The sequence below is a fragment of the Nothobranchius furzeri genome, chromosome 3, assembly GCF_043380555.1.
Source record: "Nothobranchius furzeri strain GRZ-AD chromosome 3, NfurGRZ-RIMD1, whole genome shotgun sequence".
In the NCBI taxonomy this organism is placed as follows: domain Eukaryota; kingdom Metazoa; phylum Chordata; class Actinopteri; order Cyprinodontiformes; family Nothobranchiidae; genus Nothobranchius; species Nothobranchius furzeri.
The window spans coordinates 4,717,228-4,738,601 of record NC_091743.1 but is presented as its reverse complement, the minus strand read 5'-3'; the positions used below and the strand labels follow the sequence as shown (position 1 = coordinate 4,738,601).

The 21,374-nt window shown below is 44.0% G+C and overlaps 1 protein-coding gene across 8 annotated transcripts in view; it reads left to right on the top strand.

The window, feature by feature from the left end:
• usp48 (ubiquitin specific peptidase 48) overlaps nt 1–21,374 on the top strand; it is a 157,396-nt gene that overhangs the window by 55,842 nt on the left and 80,180 nt on the right. For all 8 annotated transcript variants that reach the window (XR_011520076.1, XR_011520077.1, XR_011520075.1 and 5 more), the window contains 8 exons: nt 3,995–4,128; nt 9,879–9,964; nt 10,477–10,656; nt 10,805–10,942; nt 11,187–11,336; nt 11,493–11,693; nt 11,931–12,042; nt 12,150–12,289. Coding sequence is in view for 2 of the 8 variants with exons in the window: in XM_070549125.1 (XP_070405226.1) it covers nt 3,995–4,128; nt 9,879–9,964; nt 10,477–10,656; nt 10,805–10,942; nt 11,187–11,336; nt 11,493–11,693; nt 11,931–12,042; nt 12,150–12,289 (1,141 nt within the window). In the remaining 6 variants the exon portion in view is untranslated. The remainder of the gene's footprint in view (nt 1–3,994; nt 4,129–9,878; nt 9,965–10,476; nt 10,657–10,804; nt 10,943–11,186; nt 11,337–11,492; nt 11,694–11,930; nt 12,043–12,149; nt 12,290–21,374) is intronic.

Sequence of the window (21,374 nt, the reverse complement as noted above, 5' to 3'; positions counted from 1 at the left end):
ATAGAGGGAGTGGGAAGGGGGGGGGCTGTGTTATCGGTGCATGTCTAATCTCAGGGTGGTTATTGCTTTGGGGAAGAAACTGTTTTTGAGTCTGTGGGTTTTTGTATTAATGCACCTGTAGCGCTTCCCTGAGGGAAGCAGTCTGATAATGTTGAAGCCAGGGTGGGAGCTATCCTTGATGATGTTTGCTGTCCTACTGAGGCAGCGGGAGGAATAAATGTCCATCAGGGAGGGGAGAGGACAGCCGATGATCTCCTGTGCTGTCATTACCACACTCTGAAGCCTCACTCTATCCGCCTTGGTGCAGCTGCCGTACCATACCATGATGCAGTAGGTTAGCAGGCTCAATGGACGAGCGGTAGAAGGTCAGCAGCAGGTTGGAGTTCAGCTTGTACTTCTCGAGGACTCTCAGGAAGTGCAGCCGCTGTTGGGCCTTCTTGACGACCGCTGAGATGTTTTCCGCCCAGGAGATGTCAGCAGAGATGAGGACACCAAGGAACTGGAAAGTGTGGACCCTCTCCACACACTCCCCGTTTATGTAGAGGGGGGCCAAGTCGGTGCTGTGTCTCCTGAAGTTGACAATAAGCTCTATGGTTTTCTTGGTGTTCAGGGACAGGTTGTTTTCTGAACACCATGCTGCCAACTTCAGGACTTCCTCTCTGTACTCGGCCTCGTCTCCCTTCGAAATGAGTCCAACCACATGTAAAACATGTCATCAGCAAACTTGATGATGAGAGTGTTATTGTGGGTTGGACTGCAGTCTTGGGTGTACAGAGAATACAGGAGGGGGCTCAGCACACAGCCCTGTGGGGAGCCGGTGCTCAGTGTGCGAGTGGAGGAGAGATGAGGGGCGAGTCTCACAGTCTGGGGCCGTTTTGTGAGGAAATCCTTTATCCAGGCACATGTGAGAGGAGGGAGGCCAAGAGTAACCAGTTTGTTGATGAGGATGTCTGGGATGATTGTATTAAAGGCTGAGCTGTAGTCCACAAAGAGCATTCGGACGTAGCTCTGCCGCTGCTCTAGGTGACTCAGCACAGCGTGGAGAGCTGTGGCGATGGCATCCTCTGTTGATCTGTTTACGGTGTGCAAACTGGTGGGTGTCGAATTCTGGGGGGAGGTGATCCTTAATGTGCTGAAGGACTAGTCTCTCAAAGCATTTCATGATTACCGGTGTGAGGGCCACAGGGCAGTAATCATTTAAGCTGGAGATGGGAGACTTCTTCGGTACTGGGATGATTGTGGCTGATTTTAGACAGGACGGGATGGCTGCCTGATCCAGTGAGAGGTTGAAGAGTCAGGTGAAGATGAGGGTGAGCTGGTGTGCGCATGCTCTTAATACTTTGCCAGGTACTCCGTCTGGACCGGCCGCCTTCCTGGGGTTCACTGCTAAGAGCACAGGTCTGACATCTTGCTCCGTTACAGTGAGTGGAGCGGTGTAAGAACCAGGTGAGGATGAGGATGGTAGCAGGGCTGAAGCAGATGAGTGTTGCTGCTGTGGTGTTTCAAAGCAGGCAAAGAAGCTGTTTATTTCCTCTGCCAGCTGCACACTCAGGTTTTCTGTTTTTGCAGAGCTGTTTCTGTGGTTGGTGATGTCTCGCATTCCCTGCCATACCTCTCGTGTGTTGTTGCTGGACAGGTGGGACTCGATATTCCTTTTGTGGTCTGACTTGGCTTTTTTAATCCCCCTTTTCAGGTCAGCTCGAGCAGCCCTGTACAGAGCTCTGTCACCTGACCTGAAGGCGGCATCACAGGCTTTGAGGAGTGAGCGGACCTCGCTGGTCATCCAGGGTTTTTGATTTGGAAAAACCCGAATGCTTTTGTCCACTGACACATTTGCAGTACAGAACTTGGATGTAGTCCAGTACTGATCCTGTGAAAGTTTCTAGGTCCTGGTGTTCGAATATGTCCCAGTGTCTCTGTGAAGCAGTCTTGTAATTTGTGGAGAGCATTTTCCGGCCAGGTTGTAACAGTCCTTGTGGTGGGCCTGGCACTGCGCCTGAGGGGGGTGTAGGCTGGGGAGAGCAGGAGAGAGAGATGGTCGGACTGACCGAGGGGGGGGGGGGGGAGCTATATGCATGCTTGATGTTGGAGTAAACATGATCTAGAGTGTTTTCTCCTCTGGTGGGACATTTGACATGCTGATAGAACTTTGGGAGTACAGTTTTTATGTTGGCCTTGTTAAAATCACCTGCAATAATGTGAACCCCATCTGGGTGGGCCCGCTGCTGTTCGTTAATGGTGTCCAGCAGGATAGAGAGCGCCGTGTTTACGTTGGCATCGGGTGGGATGTACACAGCCATGATGATCACTACTGTTAGCTCTCTCGGTAGAAAAAAAGGCCGGCATCTTACCGACATGTACTCGAGGTTTGGGGAGCAGTGACTGTTTATAATTGTCCCGTTGTTACAACAGCTTTCATGCACGTAAATACAGAGCCCTCCCCCTCTGCTCTTACCGGAGTCCTTTGACCTGTCCCAGCAGAGCAGAGTGCGGCCTACTAGCTGAAAGCTAGCATCGGGTATTCCCGGGTGAAGCCAGGTTTCCGTAATAAGGCACAGCAGTCACGAACATAGCGATTTCCCACTAGTTGTAATTCCAGGTCGTCCGTTTTTTGCACGAGGGATCTAGCATTGGAGAGATAGAGGCTCGGCAGAGGTGGCTTGTGTGGTTTGTTTTTTAGCCTCAGCATGATGCCGGACCTACGTCCCCGCTTTTGCTTCCTTTCCCTCCGTCTGCGCCTCCGCTTAGTCCCGATAACAATCCACGGGGAGCCCGGTGGTCTCGCTATATGATCTAGGATGTTGTGCGTGCGAAGGAAGTCCAGTGAAACAGATGTTTGATGCTGGTCACCAATGTCTATGAGGCTCTGGCGGGTGTAGCAAAATTTGAAAGTAGAGCCGATGGTGCAGAAAAAAATAAGAAAGACATACAAACTAAGCAAACTAAACAAAAAAAGGGAGTACTGAGTCGGAGAGCCGTAAGCCGCTGCAGCCGTGTGCGCCGCCATCTTGAAACCATAAGTATGGACTTGGGCATTTTCAACACATGTATTCAATCTGTGGTTGGCACTAAATGCACTGTGATTTATTATCGTTTGATTGTTCAGTAAAACAATGTTCATTTTATATTTCCTCATCAGGTTTACACAGTGATGGCTTGCTCTTGTTGTATTGTTGTTTGTTGTTTTTCTCCTTCTGCAGGTCTAGAAGCAGACTCCTGTTCATCATTGTTTTTGTTTTTTTGTGGAACAAAATTGTATCTTCTCACATCCTCTGGTGCTTTCTGCCTTTTATTCATGCCCGATGCAGTGGCTTATCATCTGTGCTCTGCTGATTTCACCTCACTAGTGTTGCCAGCGTGCACTCAACTGTTTATCAGTCAGTATCACTTTGATGTGCTTAATTCAAAAGTAACTAATGGGGTGAAAATATTGGAATCTTGTTCTGTAGGATTTAGAAGAGATGCAGAAAGGTCAGAGACAGATAGGACAGGAAAAAAAGTCAAATAAAAAGAAAACCAAACAAAGAGTTTGAAAATGAAAATGTAGGTAGATTTATTCCACTACACATTATTAACTTTATGAAGCAAATTATAAGAAATGTCAGTTTATATATTTTTTAGAATTCAGATCACCTTTAAAACTCAGTGCCACGCCCAGGGCCATTTCAAGGCATCTTGCGGGCCAAGGCTACCTGGAGTCCGTTACCCAGGGCGTCCCCACAATTTTTTCAGTGCTCAGATTGTGAGGCTATCGCACCAAATAGTACAGTCAAAGCTCTGTTTGTCTGTAAAAAGTTTGTAATTACTCACTTTTAATTGTGTGCATGCTGATAGGAGTTGGGGTTGGGGGACCCTAGCTTGTCTTGGGCACTTGTCTTGAAAAAATGGAACCACTGTATAAGTAAATCTGTTGTAGGCCTTAGTGGTCTCATGTTCCATGCACCTTCTGCTTCTTTGTTCTTCTCATCGTGATGCCATTGTTCTCACCTTCTAGGAAGAGAAGCTGGATGATGACAACCGTTACTTCTGCGAGAGCTGTCAGAGTAAACAGAACGCCACCCGCAGGATCAAACTGCACAGCCTACCATCTACTCTCAACTTGCAACTCATGCGTTTTATCTTTGACAGGTCAGTTGGACAGTCTCATACAATCCAGAAGAATTAGTCAACTGATTTAAACATAACGTCTAGATGTTAAAGCATGAGTATATTTGTGAATACTGTCCAGGGTTTTTCCTTGCTCAAATTGCGGCAGAGGTGGTACCATCCTGACCATGCACCAGCACATGCATACTCTGTGCATTCAACTGCCTCACTTTTTTAAAGGCCAAATATTTTTTCGTTAAATGTTCTAATCTAAGCTTCTGTTGATTAATAGAATATTCCATTTGACGTTTCAAGTGAAACAAAACTTGTTTGCTGCAAAAAAAGAAAAAAAGATTATCAGGCTGAAATAACACTCTTGTTATAAAAGGCTCAATAATATGCATTAGATTGGTGTTTAGTTCCCTTTTTCCCATCTGATATTTATAGTAAAAAAAATTTTTTTTTAATATTTGACCTACATTTCAGTAACATTTTAGGTTTGTATTAATAACTCTCATCTTAGTCAAAATAACACGCCTGAGACCCACCACTCGGACAGCTGCAGCAACAATCAGTTTGCATAACAAGAGATTTTCTGCACAAAATGTCAGAAACTGTTTCAGGGAAGCTCATCTGCATGTTCGTCGTCCTCATCAAGTTCTGGACCTGACTGCAGTCTGCCAGCTCAGTTTTGCCGGGCAGCCTGCTCTAGGAATGGTTCTGGTCTTCCATTTAAGGATTATGGAGGCCACTGTGCTCTTAGGAACTTTAAGTGCAGCAGAGATAACGCAGCCTTTTCTGTAAATTTTTGTAGTGTATCTTTGTGGGGCTGTTCTTGCATGCTGCATAGTGTTCATCCAGCTTTGTTCCATCCACACAAATGGCGTTTACACATTAGCATCTGCACGGTCAGGGTTTGGTCAGGCTGAATGGCGTAAGCTCCATCTTGAACGGGTGGTGTAGTGTTCACATATAAATCTGGGGGACTTCTCAGGAATGCGGAAATCCCCGAGTCTGTGGGTGGCATTTAATATGTGCGGGGAAGCCCGCGGTGTCCACCATTATAAGGTAAACAAAGGTGGGCATGAGCTGTGTTGCTCTTAGAGGCTCGGAATCACATTATTTTATTAATTTGCTGTGTGTGTCCTCTTAATCTTGTGGGAGGTGGCCACAACTGCCATTTTGACACATCTCGTCACACCCAGACAAATCCATAAAAGTGAAAAGAGGTGGAGCTGAGGATGGGTCTGTAAGGCTGGGATCAAATGACGACACCCATCGAACTGAAGCGTTATAGCTACAAGCTAACCCAAAGCTAACGCGGAAGTGGGAGCTAAGCTAACAGAGGTAGCTACCTAGCTACAACTGGTGCACAACACCAGAACTTCTGAGTCAGATGCGCCGGGCTGACCGCTGGGGAGAACCGGGTTGAACACAGAGGTCTCCTGAGAGCTCCACAAGCCGGCAGCCCGCACAGCAGACAAGCGCGGCTGCCATAAGCGATGCGCCAAGCTGCCGCTGAGGGGAGGGCACCATACCGATAGTCGGAGCCCAGCTACACCAACATGTTATGTTTCAACCCATTTTCAAAAATGCAGCGTTATGTTAAATGCACTGGGTTTTACCCTATTACATTTAAATTTCATGGTTAAACAGTACATGTTAAAATCTAAGCTCAGCTAGTGCAACAGTGGCAGTGACCTAAAATACATAAATATAATTTTAATTACCAAAAAAAATGAAGTGGAGACTCCTTGGATGCTCTATTGGTGCAATTAATACCACAGCAAGTCATTTTGTCCAACAATTGCACAAATAGTATCCAAAACAGAATACACAAATGGCACAACTAATGGTCTAAGTTGAGAGACTGAAAATCGTGGAACAGTTTTAAGGCGATGCCGAGGCCTTTCCCCCCGTGCTAGCTCTGCAGATCGGTATTCTTTCCCACCCTTACTTCCAAGGCGTAACCATGATCCGCCTTTAGAACTTTCTCGTTGAAATGCTAACCTTTTTTTTTGTTTACCATGTCTATCAGAATTTCTTCTTTCATCCTCAAATTGATGAGTTTAGCGACAATGTCCATTGGAAGGCGCCTGCAGGTGGTTTTCTCACCTGTGTGCCCTCTCCAAGTTTAAATCCAGCTCTGGGGTTATTTCGTGTTTGTGTGTCAGTAATCGTTCTACAAGTGAGACCCTTGATAGCATGCTGTCCTTTGATCCCACTGTCACTCCATAGATACAAATATTTTCTCATTAGGATCAGCCCTCTCAGTCAGTCATTTTCTCATTTAAGAGTGAATCATGCTTCTGCGTCAGCCCCGCAAGGGACAGACACGCACGGATTGACGGAAGCATTTTGCTCTCATACTTCCCCGTTTGCTGAAGGGGTGTTGCAAAGCAATTCTCCACCAGGACAACAGGAGGCGTAGCGTAAGTAGCAGTACAGTGACATACTATTTCCTTGGAAATCACTTCCGCAGTCTGAAAAATGGCAAGCAACACGAGAATGAGAGTTTTAATTGAGTTGGAACTGTGTGATCTAGATGAAGAAATGCTTATCTTGCTGAAATACCAGCGAGAGCATAAAAGGAGACAGCGGCGTTGGTGGGATGTCCGTCCGCTAAACAGGTCTAGGCAGACAACAGGCGACCCTTGTGCAACCTTTGAGGGACATGGATGCAGAAATGCATTTCAGGTATTTTTGTATGTCTGTTGACAGATTTGATGAGCTTTTTCGGAGATTGGAACCACTGATACATCACCAGGGGACACACAGCATATGATAAATGTTGCCCAGAGACTGTCCGGGACTCTGCATGTTTTGGCTTCTGATAGCAGTCAACAGGCTGTAGCTTCCAGCTACAAAATGGCATCCGACACAGTGTCGATGATTATTTCAGAGATCTGCAGCGCGTTTTGCACTGCAATCAGATTACCTGCCATGTCCTTCTACTAACCAGTGGGCAGCCATTGCAGCAGATTTTTGGCGTCTTTGGAAACTGTGTGGGGAGCCTGAATGGCAAACATGTGACCATCAAAGCACCACCAAATGCTAGGAGTGACTACTTCAACAACAAGGGTACTCACTCCATTGTGCTGATGGCAACATGTGATGCCCAATATCAATTTATGATGGTGGACGTCGGTGGGTACGGACAGGAAAGTGATGGTGGTGTGTTTTAAGAAAGTGTCTTTGGTTCCACACTGCTGAACAACAAGTTGAACCTGCCACCGCCTGAGTTTCTTCCTGGAACCAGGACTGAAGCACTACGCATGCTAGTTGCTGATGCTGCCTTCCCCCTGCACATCAACATAATGCGACCTTTTCCAGGTATGCGACTAGCCATATGTTTCACATTTAAAATGACAAGTGTGTCATGTGTATTAAGTTGTGGTTATGTTCTGTTTAATAACACTCATTGCTGTTGTTTTTATTTTCAGGACATAATTTGGAGAAGGATAAGCTGATCTTCAATTACCGCCTTTCCAGAGCCCGGCGTGTCATTAAAAACAGCTTTGGAATCCTAGCAGCACGGTGGCGAATTCTTGGGAGGGCCATCGAGTTCCGCCCAGATAAAGCAGTGAAGGTTGTAAAGGCGTGTGTCGTTCTCCACAACTACCTGGCATACTGTGATAATGCAAACACACCAGAGAGCCGATATATCCCACCCACTTGCTCACACCGACTCGGCAGGAGCGGTGCACCCTGGAGATTGGCGGAGAATGGTGGACGGTGACTCCCATCTGCTACCGGACAACACAGGATGATGTGCAAGAGCGGCTCAACCATGAATGCCGTTAGTGTGAGGAACGAACCGACACAATTCTTTGTGTCCTGGCAGGAGGAGACTGTGTCACGTGGCACACTCACAGACTAGATTTTGTTGTCCATCCTAATCATAATGCCTGGTGGTAGTGTTCTGTTTTTGTTTCTGTTTACCAGGTCTATTTTCTAGTGCCTTGTTCACTGATGTATAAATTATTATATAGCTCATATTTTGTTATGCAAGTGCTACTCCAAATAAGAATAAACTCAGTTGTAGTGGAATTAAGTGCAAATTGAAGAATAAAACATTTAAAAGTTTTCAAAGTAAAAACTAGAAATTGATTTTTTTTGTAAGAATCAGTGTTGATCTGCTTCTTTGGAGCCTAGTCAATGATTGTGAAATAACAGTGTGTGCAAACTGATGCCAAATAACTGAAAATGAGATATTAATGTAAAAGAAACATGCAAGTGCTTTTCAGAGCTGATCACACCAGCCGTCTCTGTGCAGCAAGAGTGTACCCATCCCCCCCCCCCCACCCAGATATAAACAAACGCGTCTGCTGAACTTTTACTCCGTAATGTAAACTTTAACTCGTGCAGCGTAGAGGAAACGTGTTAAATACGTCAACATGGTGGATTTAATAGAAGCTTTAAAGAACAAACTGGACGGTGTGAGGTGAGTTTGTCTCACTGCAGAAATAAAAACACACGCGGAGCGTCAGCAGTCAGACGCAGCCGCTTGAGCGTCAGAAGGCTGAACTATAACCTGTCGAATAATTAAAGTCATCATGCTAGAGAAGCTTCTCTGTGGTGGACCACACCAGCTTCTGCCACAATAAATAATTTTAATAAATAACATTTTTATTTCCTTTCTGAACTATTTCTGTTGAGTTTTAATGTTTAAATCTGTTAGCTTGTTACTGACAGCAGCTACGTTTAAGTTTCACTTCCTGTTGTGACTGAATGCTGCTGCAGCATGGAGGTGTAGTTCTCAGTCATCCTGGACATGATCGTCCTGAGAGTTTTAGCTGAAAACAGCTGCACGTTTCTGGATATGTTGGAGACATTTAGCCTCTCATCCCAGAGGCTTCTTCCACACTTTGGTTGTGGTCAGAAACAAACACACTGGTCGTGCTGCAAGTCTTTTTCTTTTTTTCTCCAAAACATGTTTTTGTCTAAATGAAGGTGATGCTGTTGTTCATAGAGTTAAAATTCATGTTGAAGTTAAGATTGTCTAATGAGCTTTGAAAGAAAAGCGTCTGGACTTCTTTGAGTTGCTTGAAGACGTTGAGAGGTGAAACGTCTTCAAGCAACTCAAAGAAGTCCAGACGCTTTTCTTTCAAAGCTCATTAGACTACAATGACCTGGATGACTGAGAACCTTCACAGACATATAAAGTTAAGATTATTTCATCAAGTAGGATCTGTGGCTAGCTGGCTCGTGTAAAACATGGAATGTCTTGAAAGAATCGGAATCGGGACTCGATAGGAACCGGAATCGAAACGAGGAATTGGAATTGGAATCGTTCAAAATCAAACGATGCCCAACCCTAGTGGCGCCTGTGCTCGGCAGCCTCGCCTCTGTCAGTGCGCCCCTGGGCAGCTGTGGCTACACTGTAGCTCATCACCTCAGGGGAGTGAATGTATGTGTGAATGGATGAAAGATACACTGTAGTGTAAAGCGCTTTGGAGTCCTCTGACTCTGAAAGATGCTATACAAGTGTGGGTCATTTATCATCTTGTCAGTCACTGTGGGTGAGCTGAAAACAGAGCAAGCTGTTGCTCTCTGCATCTTTGCTGTTGTTCAGTATGAATGAGGTAGATTAAATAAGGAATAAATATGTGTAACTGAAAATGGTGGGATTCAAATCTTTTACCGGCTGTCATCACTATTCTGCCGAGAGAGCAAAGTACATTCTCACCTATTGTTGAAAGTGAGTGGCTAGAATAAAACCAGTTCTCCTCAGACCACTCGAACCAAAGCTGAAATATGCCTAAAGCTGATGTTTGTTTCTCTGACTCCAGACAAACGGGCCATAAGAAGAAGCTCAACACTTTCATCAGCTTTCCAGAACAACTGGATATGGGACCATTTTTAGAAGATAAACAAGGTATTGGTCAGTGTCTTCAGTAGTTACTTCATATGGATGTCTGAACTCTGAGCTCTTGCTCTATCAAACTAACTGGAGTAGGGCTGAACCATCTATTGTTTACTGATCACGTGATCATCAAAGCTGAGGTTTTTGCAGCGGTTCTGAGTAACCCAGGATCCGGTGTCAACTATTTTACACATCCACGTTTGTTTTCCTCAGGTTAGAAGTGTAACAGTGGTAGTGACGAGCACTGGCAGGAGCCCAGTTGCTCGATGTTGAACAGCATCTTGGGGGGTTGTAGAGCCCTAGAAGGCGCTACATCAAATACAGGCCATTTACTATTTTTTACCATTTGTTTTGGGACGAGCACCTGGGTCCTTCTGTTTGAAGCAGCCTGCCTTTGTCTCACGGTCAGAGTGAAAAGTGAAATTAAGATGTTGAGGACTTTGCTTTCTTAATATTACTGCATCACATCCTTCAAAAACAAACATGGCTGACGTTCGCTTGTTTGTCTGATCTGACTGTTTCAGACCAGAAGTGCATCTATGAACTCAGTGCAGTTCTGATCCATCGGGGCATCAGTGCCTATTCAGGCCACTACATAGCACATGTGAAGGACGCCCTTATTGGTGACTGGTACAAATTCAATGATGAAGAAATAGAGAAAATGGAGGGAAAGAAGCTGCAGCTTGGTGTTGAAGAGGACATTGGTGAGTACTAATAAGTTTGAGGTTTGATTATGTACAGATCCACATGGCTGAAAGCTGTGTTTCATTGGTTTCAGACAATTTATGGGATTGCTGACTCAAAACTCATCACATTACACATGTAAATAAACATTGGTTTCCCTGTTGCTAGGTGACACTGTGAAATCCCAGTCACGAAAGCCAAAGTGCAGTAAAGGCTACCACTGCTCTAGAAATGCTTACATGTTGGTGTATAAGATCCAGGGTGAGGAGACCTCTGACCCCACTAGGACCAATGTGGAGGTGCCACGTGAGTAGATGATCTTGTGTCTCTGGTTAATAGCATCATGAAAACATCATGACTTGAGAAGCAAGTTTCACCCAAAAGAAACACATTTCAGTTTAGTTTTTAGTTTCTTAACAGGGACAATGTGCGAAAGCATTAAAGATGTTTCACACCAGATTATAGCCAGAGCTAGTTTCCATCTGCAGTCCCTGAAAATCACTCTGCTTAGTCCATATCTCATGTTCTGATGATCTATGTTGGCCTTCAGCCTTCCTGCAGAGGTTAGTAGACCAAGATAACCGTAAGTTTGAAGAGTGGTGTACTGAGATGGCTGACATGAGAAAACAGAGTGTGGATAAGGGCAAGGCCAAGCATGAAGAGGTGAAGAAGCTCTACACGCTTTTGTCTGCAAGAGATGGTTGGTAAAACATTCCTCACTGACTCACTTATAAAGGTGTACTCTTAAACTGTGACTTGTCTAGAACTTGTGTATTTGACAGATGCATCTGTATACCAGAGCTAATACACAGATTTGTTTCATTTCCGCATTTTTCCCTCTTGTTTTCCTCCGTAGGTGAACAGTATGACTTCATTCCTACAGACTGGCTGAAGAAGTGGCTCGATGACTCAACCGTCTCAAAGGAAATAGACAGCTCACTCTTCCTTTGTTCCCATGGAAAACTGCACCCAGACAAGGTGGGAGAAGTCAAGAGGATTTCCTTTCAAGCTGCAAACCTCCTGTATGAACGCTACGGTGGCGGTCCAAGACTAGATGGTTAGTCAAACAGAAGATCTACTCCAGTAGGTTGTCCTCCATGAAGCCTGTGTAAAAGTATTCCATTACTTGCACAGATGATCTCAGATTGTGTTCTGTAGATGTAATCTCCCAGAGACTGTAACATAATCCTCACCCTTACAAAGCAACATTACCCTCTTATCCAGGTTGTTTATCTTATGTCCTCCTGGAGGTTTCCCTTCTGGAGTAGATGTGACTTCTTGTGTTTGTGTCCAGGCTCCTCTCTTTGTAGAGAGTGCGTTAGCCAGCAGTGCAGAGTGCTGCGGCTGAAGAACCAGCTCAGTGAGGATTTTAAGGAAGTCTCTAATCTAGTCAAACGCTCTATCAGGTAAACACACTAACATTAAACACTAGCTTTTATTTCATTTACAGTCAGTTTGCTAAGCCTTAATCTAACTAAGATTTGTTTTTATTTATGTTTATGCAACATGGTAGTGGCGAGGGCTACTGGGTGGGTAAAGCATCTTTGCGTAGCTGGAGGCAGTTGGCTTTGGAGCAGTTGGAAGAAGATGAACATGAAACCAAACCCAGCAACTGCCAGACCAACGGTCAGGGTCTACACAGCAACAACAAGGGTAAGGACATCGGCCTGTAGGGCTGGGTGGAATGGGAAACGATGTGTTTCTCAAAAAATTCATTTCTAAGTGTTCTATTCAAGCATGCAGATCAGTGTTTCCCAACCTGTGTTTGATGTGTGTACGCCCAAGCCATTTTCTTATGCCACACATACCAGCCACCAACAAACCAACTCAACAGAGATGTCTCAGTTTACTGGATGTGGCGTTAAAGACATAAAAGTCTTCAGGTCGAGTCAAAGTCCAAGTCACTGGTGTAAAAGTCCAATTCAAGTCCGAGTGTTAGACCGATTTTTTCTTGTCAGGTCTTTAGTCATTAAATGTGTTACCCAAGTCCAAGTCATGTGACACATGTCCTCTGATTGACAGTAACAAAAATCCAGTCAGAAAACGGAAAAGATGGGAGAACGTGAAAAAGAACCAATCAGGAAATGGAACAGACAGGCTTAATAAAATCAGAGTGTGGAGCCAGCCGCTGTTTGAACAGGCTGCTGGTAACCGTTAAACAATGTATGTCTGAAAGAAGAAAACGTCCACAGCTAGGACGAAAAGCTGTGACAATCTGAGAAGCATTTTGGTGTTTTCCTGGTTATTAAAGTGTTACGACGGTAGCAGCAAGCATTGGGGGGGGGGGGGGGGGGGGGGAGCCAAACTGACTTGTAGTCTTCTGCCACTTACCCCGATTCCTTGGAAGGGGGGGATATATAGCGTGGGAGAAGGCTATGTAATGCAAGGGTTATGTTGTTTGTCAACAACCTGCCGTACCAATGGGCAGAGGTCACCCAGACCTGGTGTCCAGCTGGTTTCATCATGCCTGGAATATTGTGTGCTTCTCCATATCAAAACTGTCCTCTCTTTAACTTCCCTAAGCTTGCCATCTGGATACGCCGTCATAACAACCTCTCTCCTGTTTATGCATGTCTGCAAAGCACAAGGTTCCTCACAAGACTAGACTCTTTAAAACCTTAATACAGAATCTTATTTGGTCTCATAAATTATTTCCTAGCTTTTGCAAGTTATTTCACAATTATGTCCTACATCAGGGGCCGAAATGAAAATCTGGGACGGAGTCGAGGGCCAAACTTAATTTTTTTATTTTTATTTTTTTTTTGTTTGAAAAAGCGATGTGAAGCGCTCCGTCGCGCGTCTGTCTGGAAGTTAGTTGGAAAACTTTCTCTTTCAGTCGTGAACATGTAACCCAGAAGCTAGAACCTTAATGAGGTATTAACTAATTGGCTTACTAATATGATCCATCCTCAATTTAGATAAAATATAAAATATAAATTAAGGAAATTAACAATACTAATTAATAGATATCTAATTAACTAATAGATAATTTCATAATGAATTATTGGAAGGGTGAATAACTAAAATAACGAGTTTAATATTAAACATCGGTTAAAACAAGAATCTTGAACATCACTAACAGAAACAGAAGAGGAAAGCTGTATACTATTGGTCCAGGTGGGAATCTGAAATTTCATTGGCTGAGAGAAATAAGTCCCGCCTCCGCGAAATAAAACCGTGCGACGCAGCTGAGCGAGAGGAGAGACAAACGGCTGTGCAGCACGCAGATACAGAAAGCAAAGACTGAGCGGTTAGAGAGAGAGAGAGAGAGAAAAAAAAAACAACGGTCGAGGCCGTGAAGAACCCTGATTTGGGTGCCGCATAGATAGAGGGAGAGGCGGACTTGACTCCTTCTAATAAGAGCTAGGAACTTGGAACCAACGCGATTTGTGTGGAGACGACAGAGTGAACCAATCCTCTGTAGGAGGGAACCGTTGGAGCGCGTTGGCTGGGTTTTTTTTTTTTCCTTGGGTTTGATCCCGACTCCTATGATCACTCACTTGGAACGAGAACTGGATTTCTTCCTGACGAGGGAGATGGCGAGCCTTAACCACTGAACGAACCAGGACATCTCAAGTAACTGAAGAGCAGACTGCTCTCTTCTGTGAACAATCTCAACGGTGTGGTAGGAAAAAATCGCACCACCGGACTGACTTTCACCCCAAGCGTGGGGATTTGACTTGACGCCGGCTGACTTGTGACTCATATGATCAAATCTCATACCGACCATTTTACTATTGTCGATTGTTTTCATCTGTTTTTATGTGTTATCTTTATGTGTTATATCTCCCATTATTATTAAAATTTAGTATATAAACCGTTTCATGCTATACCCGTGACTCCAGTCATTCTTAAACAACCTCCAATTCTCCCCGAACCTAATTATTGGCCCATTTGTTTATTTTTTCTTTTAATTATCTTATTGTATCCTGTAATCCGGTTACATAAAACTTGGCGAGCCAGCCAGGAGAATTGTAGAGTTGTTACCTTAGCTAACCATTGACTGACATCATAAGAGTGCCTGGAGGTCACAGTGGTTTGCCATTTTGGCATTATTGGTACTTTTGAGTGTTTTAAAATGGAAGTTGTGAAAACAGAAAAGGTCAAAGTTTCAAATGCTGTTTTAATCAGTGGGTTAACTGATACAGACCTTGATAACGAAGTCTTTGGGTTTATGGAAGGATTCGGACCAGTTAACAGGCGCATTAAGTTACCAAACTGTGATCAGATTATTGTGGAGTTTCAACATGAAGCCACTGTTAAGGAATTAAAGAAACAATGTTTACCCTATGACAAACCTTGTACTAGGAACCCAGATGTTTTCTTCCATATTCAAGACCTAGCCAGCGCGTACAGTCTAGAAACTAGCACATCTGCCACTGATGCCTATCTGTCAGAGCTCAGGGACATAGCTGCGCGTAGCAATCAATCATTTAAAGACCTTCTAATGGAGGAACTGGCAAAAATTGGGGAATCTTTAGGAAGGGATACCCATGCATCTGAACCAGTCACTGAACCAGAGCCAATGCTCCATAGTGACCAAGTTACATATTCCCTGCCTTTAACACCAGAAGTTAACTATATGAACAACTCAAAGGACAATTGTCCACCTACAGAGACTGGAAAACAAAACCCTTGCATTCCACCAAATCTTTTAAACACACCTGAGGTTCAGCGAGTTATTGTGGAACACATTGTTAAAAGCAGTGAGGTTATCCCTCCGCCTACTTCACAATACAGACTAAAACCGTTCTCAGGGCGAGTTCCACACCCTTCTTTTGAAACTGACTATGATACTTGGCGTAGTAGTGTAGTGTTATGCATAAATGATCCTTCACTCACCAAGTCCCAAATTGTACGAAGAATCGTGGAGAGTCTGTCAGCCCCAGCAGCGAGCATCGTTAAAGCTCTTAGTCCAAAATCCGACCCGGAAACGTACCTTGAACATCTCGATTCAGCTTACGCAGCTGTCGAAGACGGCGACGAGCTCTTTGCTCGCTTTTTAAACACAAACCAGGACAGTGGTGAAAAACCTTCCGATTACTTTCAGAGGTTATACACCTTGTTAAACCTAGTTATTCAGAGGAATGGAATTTCCTCCAGTGACGCCGACCAGCAGCTGCTCAAGCAGTTTTGCAGAGGCTGTTGGGACAGCTCGCTGATTTCAAACCTGCAACTCGAACAAAAGAAAGACAACCCGCCTCATTTTACAGCACTTCTCCTCAAACTGCGCACTGAAGAAGACAAACAGGCTACTAAAGCAGCACGCATGAAACAACACTTAGGGGCACAACGAACTAGAGTGTATTCAAATGTGCAAACAACATGCTCTCAGAGTAAAAACACTTGTGAACTGGAAATAGATGATAACTGTGATGACTTACGCAAACAAATCGCTGAGCTCAGGAGCCAAATTGCACAGCTTAAGGTTAACAACACAGATAAAAAGGCAAAGAAAACTCAAAAAGAGTCAAAACCCCGTGTGGGGACTAAAATTCCAGATGAGCCCAAACAGATTCAGCAGATAACAGCAGTGGTGCCCAGACCAAAGCCTGGATACTGTTTTAAGTGCGGAGAAGATGGGCACATAGCTTCTAGCTGTAGCAACGAGCCAAATCCAGCACTAGTTGCAACTAAAAGACTTGCTCTTAGACAGAAGCAGCGCGAGTGGGAGATGTCAAAGCCAATTGCTCAGTCTCCTCCTTTAAACCGGTAGAAGCTCCTATCGTGGGACAGATAGGTGCTAAAGTAGAACCAAGTCCCTCTAAGGAAAGGACAGAGAGACTTTTTTGCAAGCCAGTTCATGCTCATTCAGTGCCAAAACTTCCCAAAAGATTAGTGGGTGGGCGATGCACAGCTACAGTCTCAGTTAACAGTGTTGAATGTAATTGTTTACTGGATTCAGGGTCCCAGGTAACCACCATTGCCAATTCTTTTTACCAAGAACACTTACCTGACCTCTCAATTAAACCCATCAGTAATCTGTTAGAAGTCGAGGGCGCAAACGGTCAAGCAGTTCCTTATTTAGGATACATAGAGATAAGTGTCACATTTCCAAAAGAGCTCGATCAGTCTGGACTTGAGTTACCTACCCTTGCGTTAGTGGTTCCGGATATAAGCTCAAACTCTGATACACCACTACTCATTGGCACAAACACACTCGATCCTTTGTATGAGCAATTGTCTGCCAATAACTTACCTGATTCCAAGGCACTCTCTTATGGGTACCAACACGTGCTAAAAGCCTTAGCAGTCAGAAAAAAACAAAGCAAAGATGGACGAGTTGGTGTGGTGAAGCTTCGAGGGAGAACCCAAGAAGTTCTCCCTGCAAATAAAAAACTGTTACTAGAAGGGTTTATGCAACCCAGCCAAAACAAGCATGAGCCTTATGCACTCATTGAACAACCCACCAATGGTTCTCTACCAGGGGGTATAATTGTAGACTGTTGCCTCATTTCCTTACCTTCACATGGTCCATACAAAGTACCTGTTGTACTAAGAAACGAAACTAACCATGACATCACATTACCCACTAACTGTGTGATCGCTGAGTTAGTTAAAGCCGATCGTGTTATGCCATATCCAGAACCTGACAAAAGTGATCAGAAAGTACTTGCGGCGTGTAGTTCGCAGCAACAGACTTCACCTTCAAACCCTCCTCTCAGTTTTGACTTCGGTACTTCGCCCTTGTCCGAAGAATGGAAAGGGAGGATCACCAACAAACTTAACACTTACTCCGATGTGTTTTCGCACCACGATCTTGATTTTGGTCATACACAACAGATAAGACATCACATCAACTTAAAAGACGAGACCCCATTCAAACAGAAATCTCGGCCGATCCATCCACATGATTATGAAGCCGTGAGAAAACATTTGGAAGCCCTCTTGGAAACCGGTATAATAAGAGAGTCGGAGTCTCCATTTGCCTCACCAATAGTGGTAGTTCGGAAAAAGAATGGTGAGGTACGTCTATGTATAGACTATAGAAAGCTTAATCTGCAAACCATTCGCGACGCATATGCCCTGCCTAACTTGGAGGAGTCCTTTTCTGCTCTCGCTGGATCACAGTGGTTTTCTGTGATGGACCTCAAGTCAGGTTACTATCAAATAGAGATGTGTGAAAAGGATAAACCTAAAACTGCTTTTGTTTGCCCGTTTGGGTTTTATGAATTTAACCGTATGCCACAAGGAATAACAAATGCTCCAAGCACTTTCCAACGGGTTATGGAAAAGTGTATGAAGGACATTAATCTGAAGGAAGTGTTAGTTTTCCTAGACGACTTGATCGTCTTTTCCAACTCCTTGGAAGAACACGAAACCAGACTTTCTCACGTTCTTGAACGGCTTAGAGAATACGGACTCAAGCTATCACCAGATAAGTGTCGTTTTTTCCAGACATCTGTGCGTTATCTTGGACATATAGTATCTCGACATGGCATAAAAACCGATCCAGATAAGGTGGAAGCACTCAAAACATGGCCGAAGCCTCAGACTTTGAAGGAACTCCAATCTTTCTTAGGATTTACCGGTTATTACCGACGCTTCGTTAAAGATTACTCAAATATTGTCAAGCCACTAACATCTCTCACGGCTGGTTATCCACCCAAACGGAAAAACTTTAAAACACCACCATGTAGATCAAAGTACTTGAACCCCAAAGAACCCTTTGGGAATCGTTGGAGCCAAGACTGTGAGAAGTCCTTTCAAACTATTATTGAAAAACTTACCACTTCGCCAGTTCTTGGCTACGCTGACGCAAAACTCCCATATCTAGTACACACAGATGCTAGTACGACCGGACTCGGTGCAGCGCTATACCAAGTGCAAAACGGTGTCACACAGGTAATCGCTTATGCAAGTCGCGGTTTAAGCTCTAGTGAAACTAGGTACCCTGCGCACAAGTTGGAGTTTCTAGCCTTAAAGTGGGCCATAACAGATAAGTTTCATGACTATTTGTATGGGAACACATTCACTGTCATTACTGATAATAATCCGTTAACTTACCTCTTAACAACGGCAAAACTCGATGCAACGAGCTATCGTTGGCTAGCTGCGTTGTCCACCTATAATTTTGACATCAGATACCGTGCAGGTACACAGAACGTTGACGCGGATGGCCTGTCTAGGAGGCTGCATGATAAACCTGAAGACAACTCAAAATTCACTGAGGAATGCCAACGACTAGATGAGTTCCGATCTCATCTTTTTTCCTCTGTCAAAGAAGTCGAGCTTCAACTTCAAGCCGAAGCAGTGAAGGCAACATGCCAAAAGCACATGGTCTTGGATGAGACTGATTCTCCTTGTGGTTTAGTTCAGTCACTTGCCATGTCTGCAGCGGCCATTCCAGACCTATTCCAGTTGGAAGACAATAGTGACAGTTTCTTTGCTGTGCCCAAGTATAACCATGCTGACCTTGTCTCCTTGCAGAGGAAAGATCCAACCATTGGCCGAGTCATTCAGCTGCTTATGACTGACAATAAACCGCCAACTGATACTATTGCAGAACCCCCGGTGGTTCTTAACCTTTTGAGAGAGTGGAAACGGTTTGAGTTTCAAAATGATTTACTGTACCGGAGACGCCAATTAGGACCAGAGACATCATTGCAGTTAGTCTTGCCTGATTCATTACGTTCAACAGTCATGCAAAGCCTACATGATGATATGGGGCATCTTGGGGTTGAACGTACGACAGATCTCATTCGGTCCCGTTTTTACTGGCCAAGAATGGCTAGTGATATCGAAATCAAAGTTAAAACTTGCGAAAGATGTATCCGTCGGAAGGCCCTCCCTGACAAAGCTGCTCCAATGGTGAGTATTACCACCACCAGACCTATGGAGTTAGTTTGCATGGATTTTCTCTCCATAGAACCAGACAGTAAGAACACTAAAGATGTCTTAGTGATTACAGACCATTTTACAAAGTATGCAGTGTCCATCCCAACCAAAGATCAGAAAGCCACCACCGTCGCGAAGAACCTGTGGGAACATTTTTTAGTCCACTACGGGTTTCCTGAGCGTCTTCATAGTGATCAGGGACGGGATTTCGAATCACGTACAATCAAGGAACTTTGTTCTTTACTTGGTATCCGTAAAGTCAGAACGAGCCCTTATCACCCTCGTGGCAACCCCGTTGAACGGTACAATCGTACATTACTCAGCATGTTGGGAACTTTACAAGCCACTGAGAAACATCACTGGCGCGATTTTGTAAAACCACTTACTCACTCGTACAATTGTACAAAAAATGACGTGACGGGATACTCTCCCTACGAGTTAATGTTCGGTAGGCAGCCTCGGTTGCCTATAGATATTGCCTTTGGGTTACCGCATTTGAACAAGCCCTCTATAACTCATTCTCAGTATGTTAAAGAACTGAAGAGTCATCTGGAACAGAGTTATGACACTGTCATAAAAAACTCTCAAAAAACAGCGAGGAAGAACAAAGAACGGTTCGACAGAAACATTCGTGAGTCCACACTAGGTGTGGGAGATCGTGTTTTAGTCCGAAATCTTCGCTTAAGAGAAAAGCATAAATTAGCAGACAAATGGGAGCAAACAGTGTATATAGTTCTCAAACAGATGGAAAACTTGCCAGTATACACTGTAAAACCAGAGAACGGAGAAGGACCCAACAGAACACTCCACAGAGATCTTTTACTGCCTTGTGGTTTTCTCTCTTCATTAGAAAATGAAACAGAACGCGTTACGAAACCTAGCAGACCTCATACAAGACAGAGTTCAGCCTTAGAACCTGACCCAGATGAGCCACTTGACGAAGAGGTAGATGAGTTTTATTACTCTGATCTTCCACAAGTGCTAAACCGACCATCCTATCAAATAGCGGTCACCTTGCCAAATAGGGAACTCATAGCAGATTCAGGACCGGTAAATAATATTCAACAACAAAACACACTATCCTTACACACAGGGGATCGCAAGGAACCAACCTTAGCTGGTAATGAAAATGCTGAATTGTCCTTACTTGACAAAGGCATCAACACCGAAACATTCTTACCTGACAGAATGAGTGAAACTGCGACATTCTTACCTGAAAGAGTGAAAGAAGCAGCAACATACTTACCTGAAAAAACGAAAAAAAACGAAGTATACTTACCTGACGTAGAAACGGGGGATGAAACTAACACAAACCTACCTCAATTGGATGGTGTCCTAAAGTCGCAGCAACGTGATGTAAGTTTTGAACCCATCATACACGATCAGACACATACATCTGAAAAGACCAAAGTCTTAGAGAATAGCTCATCAGCTCTGTCGGAAACAGAGAGCTCACTTCGTCCTGTCTCAGTTGAGAATCAAACCGAAACGGATGAGCATGATACTGTGCAACCAGAGATGTATGTCAGGAGATCTGAACGAAGTAGTCAGCCTCCTCAAAGACTAACTTACTCTCAATTGGGCAATCCACTAGTGACCGTAGTTAGGTCCCTTTTCCAAGGACTTAATAAAGCTTTTATTGACTCTCTTACTCAAGAAGTTGTGTACCCCGTAGAAACAATGCACAGGGACGTGCATGATATTTAATGGGGGAGGATGTAACCCAGAAGCTAGAACCTTAATGAGGTATTAACTAATTGGCTTACTAATATGATCCATCCTCAATTTAGATAAAATATAAAATATAAATTAAGGAAATTAACAATACTAATTAATAGATATCTAATTAACTAATAGATAATTTCATAATGAATTATTGGAAGGGTGAATAACTAAAATA